Source organism: Arachis duranensis, chromosome 2 (genome assembly GCF_000817695.3).
Source record: "Arachis duranensis cultivar V14167 chromosome 2, aradu.V14167.gnm2.J7QH, whole genome shotgun sequence".
NCBI classification, from domain to species: domain Eukaryota; kingdom Viridiplantae; phylum Streptophyta; class Magnoliopsida; order Fabales; family Fabaceae; genus Arachis; species Arachis duranensis.
In genome coordinates this window covers 5821232-5837465 of record NC_029773.3, presented here as the reverse complement: position 1 = coordinate 5837465, position 16234 = coordinate 5821232, and the positions used below count along the sequence as shown (strand labels likewise).

The following is a 16234-nucleotide window of genomic DNA, read 5'->3' as shown; positions in this document are numbered from 1 at the left end:
GAAAGACACAAAAGCACACAAAGACACAAAATTTGTGTATAGCAAGTAAGGGAGGCAAGCGGAGAAGCCCGCATCACTCCGCCCCGCCTTGCCAGAAGCCCTTATAATTTTTAAAAGTATAAACAAATTATAATTTTTATATTCACAAATATTAAAGTCTTTGTAATTATAAATATCTAATAAATATAATTATAAACCAAGTTTTCATCCAAAACATAATTATAAAAATTGTTCCCAAAACAAAATAAACATAATCCAAAACATAATTATAAATATTGTCTCTAAAACAAAATAAATATAATCCAAAATACTTAATTTTCATATTCATTCTCTTGTAAGTTGGGTTGGGGGAAGTTGGATTTTGGTAAAAAAATTGTAAAAATGCCCCTTGTTAAAAAAATTCTAAGCCCGACGGGGAAGTCCGCCCCGCCCCGCCAAAGCTCGCGGTTTAAGCGGTGCAAGTTAGGCGAGCTTTTACTATTTGGCGGTCCCAATTTTTCAGCCCAGCCCGCCTTTTTGGCAGGTTACGCAGGCCGGCCCGACAAGTTTAGGTCCGTTTGTCACCCCTAATAGCAAGGAGCGGTGGAACACTAAACTTGAGACATAGACACATTATTTTTAACATTTAATTTTCATAATTATCTTTCAAATTCTTCTCCTTCCTCAATTTTCTTTCATCCATTTTCCCTTTTACTTCCAAAATACAGACCAACACCATCTTTTTTTTGTCACTCCAATCACCACTACCTCTCTTCTTGTCGTACCACTAGTCTGTCGTCGTCTCTTCCTCCTTTCTTTCCATTCCAGCCGCCTCTCTTCCTCATTTCCTTTCACCGCCTCTCTTCCTCCTTTCCTTTCACCGCCTCTCCTCCCTTTCTTCCACCCAGACCACCCCTACCACCCTATCCCTTCCTCCTTTTTCTTCTCCCTCACTTTTTTTTGTCTCTTCATGGTTGTTTCTTCGCCGTCGCTGTCATCTTTTGCGATTGTTGCCTCTGCTTCACTTCTAGTCGACGATCCAGATTTGCACACTGTTTTCTCGCATTTCACCATCTTTTTAGATCGTTCTCCGTTCTTCCGCGCACTATGTTTCTAGATCCGTACTTTGTTACCATGTTCTAGATCCGTTTTCCTTTTTGGTATTATTTTTTTTGTATAATTTAATTTTTTATTTGTTTAAATTTTTGTTAAAATAATTTTGTATTAATGTTGTTAGATTGATTTTTTTTGTTGATATTTGTTGTATTAAATTTGTTATTTAGTTTTAGATTGTTATTGGTAATTTTTTTTTTTGAGATGGTGGCTGATTGTTAATGGTTTAGTTGAAATATAGTGGTTGTGTAGTGATGATACTGGTAACAGTTTGCAATAAGGATAATATTAAAATTTAACAAAATTGTAATTTGTGTCTTCTATTTTGTATTTATATACCAAATAAATTTAAAAAATTTATATCATATTATATCTGTGTCTTCAATATTTATATCTTTATGTCTATATATTAAATAATACACTAAACAAACGCAGTCTAAGATATGCATATGATAGAAACTAGTTTGCGTTTATTATTATTATTATGGAAAAATTGGAACATCAGAGGTATCGAAGGAGTAATTGAATAATATCTGTGTACAATAATTACACATATTTATATGATGGAAGAGAGCATAGAAATTTGACATTCAAATTACAGTTATGACTGCCTAATTTTAGTGCATAATTCATAACGTTAACGTTATATTAATATCTTTCATCAGATTTTAATAACTAATTTATTTTAGAATTTAATTTTGATGTATTTTTAATGTAAAAATATTTTATATTTGTATTTAATTATATATTGATGGTGTAAATAATTATTTGAAAAAAGTAAGATTATATGATGGGAGTCACTCACGTAAAAATGTTTAAAACGTCTTTTTTTAAAGACGTTTTTTAATAATTAAAATTTAATCTATATAATCGATCAAACTGTGTTATTTTTGTTAAAATTAGACTAAACAAACTAATTTGACTGAAAAATCGATAAATCAAATCTTGAATCGATCTAAATTAATATTCTTTTTTATAAAAAATAGCTATAATACTCTTATTATAAAAAATAACTAAAATATTCTTATTATATATATTAATTTTAAATATCCTAAATTCTAATTTAATGATGACAAGAGAGAAGAGAAAGATTAGGATTTAGAGTTTTTAAAATATATAATAGAAATATTTTAAGTCATTTTTCATATTAGGGATATTATAGCAATTTTCTATAAAAAAAATTAAAATAGATCGATTTAAGAGTTGATTTATCGATTTTCGGTCAAATTAGTTTGTTTAGTATAATTTTGACAAAAATAACACAGTTTGATCGATTATATAGGTTAAATTTTAATTATTAAAAAAACATCTTTAAAAAAAGATGTTTTAAGCGTCTTTATGTGAGTATTCTCCTTATACATTTATATAAAATTTTTACACATCAATATATTAAAATTAAATTCTCTTAAATATTCTTATATCTTTTAACATTTAGACCGAATAACTCTAAAATTACGTCGCTATTTACGCCGGTAACATAAAAGATATCTCCATTTTTTTTAGAAAATTCAATCCTTAGAATTATCATTACGTAATGTATCATATAATAATTAGACTTCATATATTTAAGTTATTCCCTTCAAATTATTTTCTTCAATTGATAATATTTATTAGAACTTAATTGACATTTTTTTAAATTTTTGTATTTCAATATAGATTTAATTAATAATTTTATACGTATATCTAATTATATATCACCTAATCAACAAAAAATTGACTACGTGAATGCCATACAAAAATATGAGCAATGCTAGGGGTCAGTACAGCCATCAACTAGCCATCAATGATGATTTGATGGTGTAAAATTGGTGTGAGATTTCATCCAATGACTCACCTTTCTCTGCTGATTACATGCTAGCCAAAATTTAATAGAATTGCTGGCCTCCTAGACTTTCCCTAAAAATAAATGCAAATAAACGACTATGTAAAATGTGCATTAAAATAAATCCCTTTAAATATTTGTATAATAAGGAATCAAAAAATGAGCATCAAGGTTGTGGTGCAACACGCAAAAGTTAAAAGTCAAAACCATAAACCCTTTGCATTGCGCTGTTACCGTTCTCACTGTTAGAGAATCATTAGAATTAATTAGTATCGTATTAGTATCGTATTAGTATCATTTATATTTATAGCATATCTGTATATTAATTGTAAGATTCTATGTCTTTATTACGTTGATTCATCTAACACCTATAAATACCCCTTGTATATTGTACATTTCATCAAGCTGAATAATACACTTTTCAGATTCCTCTCTTTAGTCTCTTGTTTCTAACATGGTATCCAGAGCTTAGGCATTTTTTTCAATGAATTTTCGTTCATAGACCTATTGATTTTCCCTTTCCGGCAGTCATATTTAGCCTCCCTTTTGGTTGCCTTTTTGACGCTTTGGTTCGTCACTTCCATACCCATCTTGTTCTTCTTGTCGCCGTGTTTCCATAGCAACCAAAAACGCCGCCATCCGCCTCCAGATGCGCCTCCACGCGCCGCCGCAAGACGCTGCCACGACCAGGTTGCTCTCCTTTCCAGCTTCCACCCGTGCCTCTTTGCCCTCATTTTTCTCTGTGATTCCGACGCTTTGGTTCGTCACCTCTAGCATCATTGTGATCTTCTCTTCGCCGGCTTTCCAACGCCGACAACATCGCCACCAGACTCCACCGGACGCACCGTCACGCGCCGCCGGAAGTAAGCTGGCCACCTGTGTAATTGTCTTCCAGAGTCTCAGCAGCCGTTGATCTCGCACGCCAATCCAACGTTCCTGGTTGTGCCACGTGTCGCGACCACGCCTTCCCAGCAGACCCGTGCCGCCCGACCCGAACCGTGCCGCCCGACCCGAACCTCGCCTGACCCGTGTCTCCTACTCACTGCCAGCGTGACCCTCCCTCCTATCAGGTGCTGACACGTGTCCTCAATTGCTGACGTGGCGCTGACGTGTCTGCTGGTGTGGCGCTGACGTGGCAGACAAGTGGGACCCTCCCTAGGGTTTTTGGGTGAGCTCTTTCCGATTCCGCGCTCCGTTTTCTCATTTTCTGCCCCGAATTTGCAGTTTTCTTCTTTCCTTTGCTATTTCTTCTATTACTATGGATAAACCGGATGTCTTTCAGCCTATCTCTGTTATCGTTAATGGCTCCAACTATGCACATTGGGTTGAAGCTATGCGGGGATTTCTTAAAGGGCGCAAATTATGGCGATATGTGACTGGTGATATCGCTTGTCCTGTTAAGCCAACTGTGTCCGACAACTCTAAAGATGGTGCCTCCAAATCTAAGGAGGATGCTGAGAAGGAAAAGGACTATGCAGAGAAATTGGAAGATTGGGATAGTAAAAATCATCAGATTATCACTTGGTTCCGCAACACTTCTACTCCTGGTATTCATTTACAGTTTGGGCGTTTTGAAACTGCTAAAGAGGTATGGGATCATTTGGCAAAACGTTACACTATTTCTGATCTCTCTCATCAGTACCAACTGCTTAAGGAACTTCATAGCCTTAAGCAATAACGTGGCCAAGCAGTTTTTGATTTTCTTGTTCAGATGGAGATTATTTGGGATCAGTTGACCTCTTGTGAGCCTGTTCTTAAAGATCCCGCTGATGCTAAGGCATATGAGGATTATCGAAACCGGACACGTCTCATCCAATTTCTGATGGCACTTACTGATGACTATGAGCCGGTCAGGGCTTCTCTTCTTCATCAGAATCCCTTGCCTAGTCTTGAAGATGCTCTTCCTTGTCTCAAGTCTGAAGAAACGCGCTTGGGATTGCTTCGTTCTAAAAGTGAAACTGTCTTTGCTGCCACCGACAGAAAGGGCAAAATCTGTCGCAACTGTAACCGGCCTGGGCATTCCTTCTCTGACTGTCCTTCTATTGAATGTCGTAAGTACAAACAAAAAGGTCACATTGGCTCCAACTGCCCGAAACTATTCTGCCATTATTGTAAGCTCTAGTGTCACTTGATTGCTACCTGTCCTACTCGACCACCACGTTCAGATCAGAACAAGTATCAACCTCGTCCCAACAACTCTCCGCATGTGCCTGCCTCTACTGCTGCTGCTGCTACTGAGTCCACCTCTTCCACATCTCACAACACACCTTCTGTCTCTCCATCAGATATTGAAACCCTTCTTAAGCAACTTCTCTCTTTTTCTGGTAATAGCCCCGCTACTCTTTCTACCTCTCCAGGTAATTCTAAATGGTATTTTGACTCTGGTTGTTTCAATCATATGTCTCCTCTGCGTCATCTTTTTTCGTCGTTGTCTCCCACTACAAATGCACCTTCTGTCAACACTGCTAATGGTTCCCTCTTGCATGCAACACATCACGGGATTATTTCACAGTCCAATATTCATCTTCCTGATGCTTATTTTATTCCAAAATTAAATTTTAATCTTATCTCTGTCGGTCAACTTGTTGAACTCGGTTTTGATGTCATTTTTTCTATTTCTGGTTGTCGTGTACATGATCGTCGGACGGGAAAGATCATCGGGACTGGCTGTAAGGTCGGACGCTTATTTGAGCTCGAGAACCTTCATGTTCCCTCTACTAATTTCTGTGCTGTTTCCTCTCCATCTACTCTTCACCTATGGCACCGTCGCCTTGCCCATAGCTCCTTAGGAAAATTGCGTCCTCTTATCTCTACGGGTGTTTTAGGTCAAGTTCAAAATGAGTCTTTAGATTACAGATAGTCGCACTGAGTCTACTCCTATTGAGCCTAATGTTCGATTTACTCCTATGGATGGCACTGCTTTGGATAATCCGACTCTCTATCGACAGTTAGTTGGTGGTCTCGTCTACTTGACTGTCACCCGACCAGACATTGCCTATCCAGTTCATGTTCTCAGCCAGTTCTTGTCAGCTCCTCGTACTACTCACTATGCGGCAGTTCTGCGCATTCTTCGCTATGTCAAAGGCACTCTATTTCACGGCCTTTATTTTTCTGCCCATTCCTCTTTGACACTTCAGGCATACTCCGATGCTGATTGGGCTGGTGATCCCACTGATCGTCGTTCCACTACTGGTTACTGTTTGTTCCTTGGCGACACTCTCATTTCTTGGCGTGCTAAGAAGCAGACCTTCACCGCTCGGTCAAGCACAGAAGCTGAATACCGTGCCCTCGCTGACACCACTGCTGAGGTTCTCTCGGTTCGTTGGCTTCTCGAAGATCTGGGTGCTCCTCAGTCCTCTCCTACTGATGTTTTTTGTGATAACCGCAGTGCTATTCAGATTGCCCATAATGATGTGTTTCATGAACGCACCAAACACATTGAGATTGATTGTCATTTTGTTCGGCAACGAATTCTCATTAATGCTATTCGTCTCATTGCTGTTGGAACACTGGATCAGACTGCTGATATCTTCACGAAAGCTCATCATCCGACTCGTTTCCGGACTTTGTTATCCAAACTCAAGCTGGTATCCTTAGCTCCCACTTGAGTTTGAGGGGGAATGTTAGAGAATCATTAGAATTAATTAGTATCGTATTAGTATCGTATTAGTATCATTTATATTTATAGCATATCTGTATATTAATTATAAGATTCTATATCTTTATTACGTTGATTCATCTAACACTTATAAATACCCCTTGTATATTGTACATTTCATCAAGCTGAATAATACACTTTTCAGATTCTTCTCTTTAGTCTCTTGTTTCTAACACTCACGATCCTCTTCATAAATGGCTTCAGCGTGCAGCAGAATCGCGCAAAGAGCTTCTTCATTTTCTTCCATAAAATCAACCATCAAATCCACTCTTCGCTCTTCATCCTTCTCCAACACCGCCACCACTACTTCTCCTCTTCGCCAATCCATTTTAACCAGGTTTTTTTTTCCCACTACGACGTTATTTCCAAGTTCCCAAGCTCGAAATTTTTATTCCTCAAGTGTTGTGATTGTTGTTGTAGGGTTGCTCCGGAACTGAGATGCGCGCAGTCGATGCTGCCACTGCATAGTGCGGTTGCGACGGCGAGGATGACGTCATGCCTGAGAACAACATCTCGGAGCTGCCGAGCGCTATCACAGGGTACTCTCTGCTGCACCTCTCCCGGCCTCTAATACTTACTTTTTCCTCCATAAAATTTCTTCAACTGTGAGTTGCTAGTTTCCTTGCTTCATAGATTGAAGTTTCTCTGTGAATTGTACTGAGTAACATGTTTAGATATTGGATTAGCTTTGATGGAAGATGCATTTTTTTCATTCCTAATATATGCTGCTCTAAACATAGAAGGAGGAAATCTGAAAACACACTAAGCTCTTGAAGTCGAAAAGACATTGTTATATATGGACTAAAGGAATGTGTGTTTATTATTTAAGGGTGAATCGAACTACTACGATACGGATGAACCAACAGTAGTTACATCGAAAGGGTTAGATAGATTGCTCGGATGAAATCGAGATTTTGTACTCTGAGTTGATAGAAAGTTGCATTAGGTTTTTGGACTTTGTTGAACCACTGGATCCTCTTATTGGTTTGTAGCACAATCTTGGCATGTAGTGTGTCTCTGCTCAATACTATCTAGAACATTTAAATGTTTTGGAAGGTGGAACAGCCTCGCGCATGTTCTATTTTGACTCTAATTTATAGTGGGGGCATTGTTAGCTGGGTAGGTTGGTTTTGTGTATAAAACAGTTTGAAGGCCAAAAAGTACAAAGTGAATCTGATGTTATCAACTAACTTTAAAATTTGGTTCCTGCAGGCACATAGTTAATTGGGAGCTTGCGGGACCAGTCACTTTTGACCTACTGCCTCATTACCAAGTATGAAAAGATTAAGTGTTCTTTTAACATTTAATAATAATCTCTTAGCAATCTTATAATACAGCCGTATCTGTTTCATAAAAATGTTCTGATTTTTCACCAATGTATGTTAGGATAAGAATGGATTTCATGTGCAGTAATGCCCTCCTCTTTTCTTTTGTTTTGGAATTGAAAAGTGGAATTCAGATGTTTGACGAATGAAAATTGTGAAGTCGAATTTAGCATCATTTCTAGAATAATTGACAACATTCATTCCTTTTTCTTCGCTCAATATTTTCTTGCTAAGGCTTTGAGGTTGAGTATCTTGCACTTGTAATCAATTGCTCTTTGAAAGAGGTCTGGTGATTTCCTTTAGAAAACCCCAAATGACTAGTTCTTTGCTATTTTTCATGTGCTTAAATGTAGCAAATGTGATGAACAATTAAAACATTAGATGGGGGCATTTTTGGCAATCTATTTCAGTTTGATGTGTTAAGGAGGCCTATAGAAGTCCTTGTAAGGAGGAAGGAGAGTGGATAAGATGAATGTTAGTCTAATGGAGGAGGTGGAGGGAGACTTGGAAACCATGGAAGAAACTATTAAAACAATTTAGAACTTGGTAATCTAAATATGAACAGGATTTCATGCGTCATCTAATCATTGTTTGTTGCCAATCTCACCAATTGGGTCAAGAGTCCAGACTTAGTAATTGTGGTAGTTGTTGTATTTTGGTTTGATGTTCCATTGGACTAGTTGCAATGTTTTTTCCATCCATTAATTAGTATGATGATTCTGGTGTGGTGGATACAATTAGATTCCAAAATTTTCGTTGTGAGGTCAATTTATTACCATACTTCCACTGCTCCTTAACCTTAGCAAATAACATATATGTAATTCTTTAAATTAATAAAATAACCATGCTACGAGATGGTTACCCACATCTTTCTTGTGTTACTGATTTGTTGGTATAAATCTCCTCCGTAATTAGGAGATGGTTACCCCACATCTTCTTTGTGATTAGCTCACTAGTCTACTTAAACAAGCGTTGGGAATTCAAATTTCGACTTGTGCATGCAGCAACTTATTGGCCAGCGAAAAGTTCTTAAATGGACTCAAATTCCCAACAGGTTAGTCCTTGAACTGTTGGGGTGAGAGATATTGTGGAAAATCAAAAAAGAAAATGTTGAATAGATAATCAAGGACAGTTATTGAACAACCTGATTCTAGAATGAGAACATTTGGCTTAAAATTTATATAAATCAGATTTTCTTTTTATAGTAAATAAGTATACTGTTGGTAGTTAACTTAACTTCTACTTTTCCCAGATGAAATTGATGGGACGTGAGACATGCATGCTGTTCTTAAGGTGGGATATTTTTCTTTGTTGTCCGAAGTGTTTGGAGAATAATAGATAATAGTCACCTCATAATTTGTGTCTAGTGTCTATGCATGTTTTTGAATAAAATTGTACAAACTCCATTAGTATGGATTAATGGATCTTAGATCTTCCAGTTGTCATAGGAATTTTATGTTGTTTTTCACTCTTTGGCTCTTTGTTTTATGTAAGCATTCTTTATTTTCTGAGTCCCAAGAAACAAACAAAAGGTTACAGTATAGATTTGGAGAATCCAATAGCGTATTCATGAAGAATATTGCCTAAGCCATCTAGCATAGAATCATCATTTAAACTATCACTTAAATTCGATTTGGAATCTACTTTGGTATCAAATTTCTGTGTGCAATTGCACATATTTACATGATGGAAGGAGCTTAGAAACTTAACATTGAAATTATAACGTTATGATTAATTTTAGTGCATAATTCATCACGTTAAGATCATATTAATATTTTTCATCAGGTAACTAATTTATTTTAATGTATCATGTACTGAGTTAGACTTTGTAGATTTAAGTTATCCACTTTAAATTATTTTCTACGGTGCATACTATTTAGTAAAACTTGACATGTTTCTAAATTTTGTATTTAAATATTTATAAAATAGGGAATTAAAAATTGAGCATCGTAGCAGCTAGAGATATTTTGAAAGGACTTGTATTATATGAAATGTCGAAATAGGGTTGACATACAACTTACAATGATCAAATAAGTTAGGTTTAAATACGATTTTAGTCTTTATAAAATTAATTATTTTTTATATACAAGCATTTTTTTTATATAAGTCATTTACATTCACGCGTCATTGTTCTTCTTCGTGTCACGTTCTTCTTCTTCTTCATTTTTTCTCTCGTTATCATTGTCACTAATACCACCTCCTCCTCCTTCTCTTAATGTTATTAATATTTACTTCACTCATTTTATTAAATATTTATGTCAAATTTAATCGTGAGACAATATTATACCGTTTAAAATTTTTTAAAACTAAAATAGGACGTTTAAAAGATTACGTATTAAATTAAAATTTGATCCAAATTTTAGAACTAAAATAATATTTTAACCTAAATTTTACATTAGTCAAGAATGAATTAAGATAAAATATAAAGATTAATAATTTTTGTCTTAAGAAGTGATTTTTTTTAATAGACAAAGTGAATGTTTGTCAATTTAGGTGCAAAAATATTATGTATATACTTAAATTAGTTTTCGTATATATTTATATAAATATAAGTATTGATTAATTTATTTTTAATGTCTATTTTATATTTTAATATGTATTTTATAGTAGTGATTGATTTTGGTATATATCTAATATGGTTGTACTAGTACGTGCTTATCAATAGTATTAAACCACTCTTTTATCTTAATACAACAATAAAGAAGTCTCACGACCCATAAATTCAACCCAACAAAATACACAAATTCAGTTATAATTTTAGTATTTATTATTATCTTATCTTTATTTATCTTTATCTTATCTTTATCTTTCATAGGTCAATCTTCTATATATATTTAGTTTTATCTTTATAGTTTACATTTTGAATCAATCAACAATCAATAAAATTTCTTCATCTTTTCTTTTCTTTCTTTATTCTTTCATAATTTTATTATCTTTGTGTACTATTTATATACTCTTTTTATTTTATTATGATATCAGAGTTTCTCTTAAACTCTGCTGACATTCATAAATAAACTAATCAATTTAGATCCTAAAACTTCTTTAACCTTCCCTCCCACTATGAATATATTATACTCTTTCTGTTTTATTAAATAGTCACTTTTTTTTAGTATAGATTTAAAATAAAAATTATCTATTTTGGCCTAAAAAATTTAAATGCATTTACAATTTATAGTAGTTAATAGGCAGTTACTTGTGTGAAATGTGAATACAGTGACACTTAATGAGCAATATTCTTGTGGTTGGATTAGAAACACCAAAAAGTCGTTGCAAAATTCAATTTTTATTTTCTATTCCTATATATATAGTATCAATGAGATTGAGATAGATCTAAAGAGGCTTATTAATTATCTTTATATTTTTATCAAATTTTTAATTAAATTTTTATATTTTTTTAATTGAATTTTTGTCCTACTTTTAATTTTATAATAAAATCTTTTTTAATGTAAAGAATAGTAAAATTAACTAAATATTTTTACGTAAATTAAAGGTATTCATATTAAAATTTTAACTAGATTTTTGGCTACATATATTTTGAGAGAAATATTTTATTAATTTTAACATTTTTTTATATAAGAATGATTTAATTACAGAATTAAAATTAATATAAAAACTCAATTAAAAAATATAAAAATCTAATTAAAAAAGTTTCTTTTAGAAAAATGTACTCTATTAATGAGAGATCATAGGAGTAAGGCAGGGTGAAAAAACACAAGTGAGATAGAGTTAGGCAACCATATCACATAAGAGATCAGTGAATTTTATGATTTTTGTGGATAACCTTCCTAATGATGCGTCGAAAAAAGAATTGTTTCATCTGTTTAAGCGGGAAGGCCGCATAAACTACGTATACCTTATACCTGTCACGTAAGGAGAGACATAGAAGAATTCACTTTTTTGGTTTTGTAAGGTACACGACAAAAGAAGAGACTTTGAAAGCAACAAAAGAGATGATCCGAATGCAATTACGAGAAAAAAAATCTGTGGGAGAGACTAAGTACAGAAGGCACATTGACGTTAAAGCGAAAAAGGATAAAGAGGATGAGGATAGTAACAGTCCATTGGAGAAGGAGTACATCGGCCGTGAAAAAAAGTTGTGTAGCCGAGGTGAATATTTTGCAGAAGACAGGACCGGTAACAAGAGGGGGTTGCCTTTGAACAAGGATACAACAAAGCAGGAAGGGAGGAACCTTCGAAACTAGGTTGGGACATGGCGGCAGAGATGTTGACACAGGTACCACGAGGGGAAGGTCATGATAAGGGTAGAAAGGTCTTTGCAATCGAAGAGTTGGATGAATTCAAACAGAAAAACGGCAAATCTTATGATTAGGAAGGCAGTTATGGTGTCCCGGATTCTTTGGGATCTCCATTAAGCAGTGATGAAGCCACCTCTGAAAAAATGGTATCCTGGGACTATGAGAGAGTAAGATTTGGTGAGGCTACTTTAGTAAAATTGAACTCTAATATATATATATATATACACACGGGATGTTTAAATTATAAAGGGCCCAATAGAAATGCTTGGCATGACAAAAAAAATGGTATGATATGGGCCAATACCAAACAGGTTCATCTGATGGAACAGGCCCTAAAGCCCTGGCGGGTCGGGTACTCACAACCAGAAGCAATCCAGCGGCACTTTACACGGATAGAAGAGGCCCACAGCTTCTTGTTGGGGATGGTCATGGCTTCGGTTGCGCCATAGGAGAGTGTGAGGTAGGGTGCGATGGTGCGTACATTGTTCTGCATATTCCTAAGTCTACTTTGGCGAAGGACGTGGGCGCCGGTGAAGGGGACTACGCGATCTTGGGAGAGAAGAGGATGGAATGTACTGCCCTTCACGCAACGGCTGTGGAGTTTGTAAGGCCCAACAACGACGAGGAGAATGGTGAGGGAACGGGAAGGCAAGAAGCAGGAGGGCTGGTTGTTGGTGGCGGCCGCTATGATGACCGACGGGTAGCTTGTCGAGCCACTACTAAGCTGACCGGCACCGGAAAGGAGTTGATCGGTGGTGCAGGACAAAAGGCGAGTCTAGCGGAGAACTGTTTAGCCAAGAAAGTAAATGGTGTCGGGTTGATGGCATATTCTGATGAGAAACTAACAAAGAAGATATATGAGGCTGGTGCATAGGGTGACGTTGTAAGCGCAGGAGAGGCAGGAAAAACAGTAGCTAGGAATGAGCTCGAAGAGTTGAATGGATCCTGTGCCAGAGCAAATAGGGTGAATGTGACTGACAAAAGAAACACTGGAGCAAGCTCGATGATGGATGGTGAAGCGGAGGAACTAGATTCAGGGGGTGAAACTATTTTATTGGAGAAAATTTGTGTCCAAGCGGAAGGGGCTATAAGGGACTTAGAGAAGTCGGATGTTCGGATAATGACGTTGACAGGGAGCTGTACTAGGTAGAGCAAGGTGCTAGTTGGGTTGCAAACTTGGAAAAAAACAGAGTAGCTTGAGATTTGGCGATAGAATCAGGAGCTGTTCCTTATGATGAAGAAGATGATATTATGGCTGCTCTTCAAACTCAGAATGAAGTTATTGCACAAAAAAGGAAGCAAGCAAAACAAAAAGAGAAAGCAAGAAGGAGTCGTCCTAAAAATTGGAATAAGGTGTGTAATATAGTTTTTAAATGCTTTTTAGTTTTTGGAATGTGAGGGGCTTAGGGGGTGTTGGAAGATTGGGTTTGGTGAAAAATTTAAGACAAAATATAGTTTGAACATGTTAGGTTTAATAGAGACGAAAAAGCAGGTGGATACAAAGTTGATGCAGTGTAATTTTGGAAAAATGATGCAGTGGGTTGGGTTCTTAAAAGTTCCGGACGGTGCTTTTAGAGGTTTTTATTTTTGTGGGACGTACTGATATTTGACTTGCGTAATTGCTATAAAGGGGAGAGATGATTATGTGTGGAAGGGGTATTGACGAACAAGAATTTTTATTGTGCGTTCTGCTCGTTAAGTTCTATCTATGGTTTGTGTCAAGTCCCTATTTGCTATATAGGTGACTTTAATGAGGTTGTGCAAGTGGAAGAAAGAAAAGGAGCTAGTATGTTTACGGTATCAGCAGTAGATTTTAAAACATGGATACAAGATATAGAGCTAGTGGTTCTAGAGATGAATGATCGGAAGTTTACGTGGTTCCGGGACCAATCGTGCAGTTACTTTGATCGGGTATTGGTTAGCGTGGGATGGATTGAAGAGTTTCCTGAGACGATGCTGAAAGGCAAGTAAAGAGGTTTATCTGATCATTATCCTTTGATTGTGGAGAACAGTAGATTGCTAGGGAGTCCGAAGCTGTTCCGGAGTTTAAATTCTTGGTTCACTCATGAAGGTTTCTCAAAATGGTAAAAGAGGACTGGTGGGGGGCTAGAAGGAGATATGGAATTTCTCAACAGCAGGTATTTGGAATTTTTCAATAAATCAATTAAGAGCTACAAGAGTGGATTGAGTTTGATATTTTAGTTAGAGAAATGCTAGGGGTCAGCAGAATTTGTGATATATAGCCATTAATTAGTCATCATTAATGTTTTTAATGGTGTGAGATGACATCTAATGGTGTATGATTACTCATTTTTTCTTTTGATGGTTAAATGCTGGTCAGATTCAATAAAAGTGCTGGCCCTAGACTTTTTCCTTTTAGTAGTTGACAGCATTGCTAGATATAACTATGGAGGAATCTCTGTTTGTTTGATTAGTATATGTTTTTTGTTTAGTTGCTCTATCTTGTTGTGTTAAACTTTTTTTTTAAAAAAATCTAATTAAAAATTTCATAAAACTATAGAGACTAATAGAATAATTAAACCGTCTAAAGACTATAAGTCCAAAACGACATATTTTAATAGAGGAGTATTAGGGGATCAGTAACTTTTGTGTTTTGTAACCATCAATTGGCCATCAATAGTATTTTTAACAGTGTGAGATTACATTCAATGGTGAGAGATTACTCACTTTTCTTTTAATGGTTAAATGCTAGTCACAAAAACAAAAATTACTAGGCCCTAGACTTTCTCATTTTAAAATATATTTTTAAAATTCATGTTGACAAGAATTTATATTTTAATATATGCTCGTGCAACGCATGCCGAAGAGGTTCCTGAATCAAGGCGCTTCTGCCCTACTGCTATGCCAAGTGTTGTTAAAAATTACATATAATATATATTATTTAATTTTTTTAATATATATTTTAATTTTAATAATTAATTTCAATGTAGACTTAACATAATTGATTTAATATTTAACCTGAACTCGTGCAAAACGCGTCCTGGAACTTCAATCTTTAATCTTCTACTATGTATATACAGAACAAACCATAGCCAAATTCTATAGTAAAATTACCAACATTACAACAACAACAATGGGCAAGGAGAACCGCGAACTCCATGTTCTTTTCTTCCCGTTCTTTGCTAACGGTCACATAATCCCATGCGTTGACTTAGCCAGAGTCTTCGCCGCAAGAGGAGTGACATCCACCATAGTCACCACCACACACAACGCACCCTTCATCTCAAGAACGATAGGAAAATCCCAAATTACCCTCAGAACCATCAAGTTCCCGCCACCGGAGGAAACTGGCTTGCCTGAAGGATGCGAGAATTCAGAGTCGGCATTCGCACCGGATAAGCTCATCAAGTTCATGAAAGCCACCGTGCTCCTTCAACACCCACTCGAGCAAGTGCTGCAAGAACTGCATCCGAATTGTGTTGTTGCAGATATGTTCTTCCCTTGGGCCACAGACTCTGCCGCCAAATTCGGGATTCCAAGGATCGTGTTCCATGGGTTGGGCTTCTTCCCCTTGTGCGTTTCCGCTTGCATCAGAACTTATAAGCCACAAGACAAGGTTTCATCCTACACAGAACCTTTCTTGGTTCCCAACCTTCCCGGCGACATAACTCTGACCAAGATGCAGTTGCCACAGATCCCTCGAGATGACGAGGTCTCTTGTTATGCGTCGAATACTGTTATTTTCACGGAGGAGACTCCAGTTATTTTGATCAAAGCCATTAAATAATTCAACGTATTAGAATAAATTATCATCTAACTGTTTTAACTATCATTTTGATATCAAAATAACTCCACATAGTTTCTACCTATCTTCACCTTCTTAAATTAGCAAGTTGTTTAATATATTGTATTTAGTATTCAGTACTCAGTAGTAGTATTTGTGCAACATAGGTGTTCTGCAAGTTGCTTGATGATTCCAACGAATCGGAATTGAAGAGCTTTGGTGTGATCGCCAACAGCTTCTACGAACTGGAACCAGTTTACGCCGATCATTACACCAAGGAGCTTGGTAGAAGAGCATGGTCGTTGGGTCCAGTTTCTCTATGCAGAGGAAGCGAAG

General features: G+C 36.1%; 3 protein-coding genes across 8 annotated transcripts in view; all 3 read left to right on the top strand.

Annotated features, from left to right (window-relative positions):
- Positions 1–9553, top strand: part of LOC110277557 (protein NONRESPONDING TO OXYLIPINS 2, mitochondrial) — a 55347-nt gene extending 45794 nt beyond the window's left edge. Inside the window, exon 4 of the transcript XR_008006089.1 lies at positions 9150–9553. The gene's annotated coding sequence lies outside the window, so the exon portion shown is untranslated. The remainder of the gene's footprint in view (positions 1–9149) is intronic.
- On the top strand, positions 6713–9553 carry LOC110277555 (protein NONRESPONDING TO OXYLIPINS 2, mitochondrial). 6 transcript variants are annotated; one of them, XR_008006088.1, is made up of 5 exons: positions 6713–6909; positions 6993–7177; positions 7785–7845; positions 8813–8951; positions 9150–9553. XR_008006088.1 is itself a non-coding variant. In XM_021134839.2 (3 exons), the coding sequence occupies exons 1-3, from the start codon at positions 6767–6769 to the stop codon at positions 9167–9169; spliced, it is 282 nt and encodes a 93-aa protein (XP_020990498.1). In that variant the 5' UTR covers positions 6713–6766; the 3' UTR covers positions 9170–9553. The 6 variants fall into 6 exon arrangements, 4 of the variants coding, with proteins under 4 accessions (XP_020990498.1, XP_020990496.1, XP_020990499.1 ...); XR_002370137.2 differs by lacking the exon at positions 8813–8951; XM_021134839.2 differs by lacking the exons at positions 7785–7845; positions 8813–8951 and having other exon boundaries at positions 6993–7111.
- Positions 9554–15189: 5636 nt separating this feature from the next.
- The window catches only part of LOC107473124 (UDP-glucose flavonoid 3-O-glucosyltransferase 7), a gene marked incomplete in the record, with an annotated part of 1880 nt that continues 835 nt past the window's right edge, over positions 15190–16234 (top strand). The window contains 2 exon segments of the mRNA XM_016092668.3: positions 15190–15826; positions 16066–16234. Of these exon segments, the coding sequence (XP_015948154.1) occupies positions 15248–15826; positions 16066–16234 (748 nt within the window).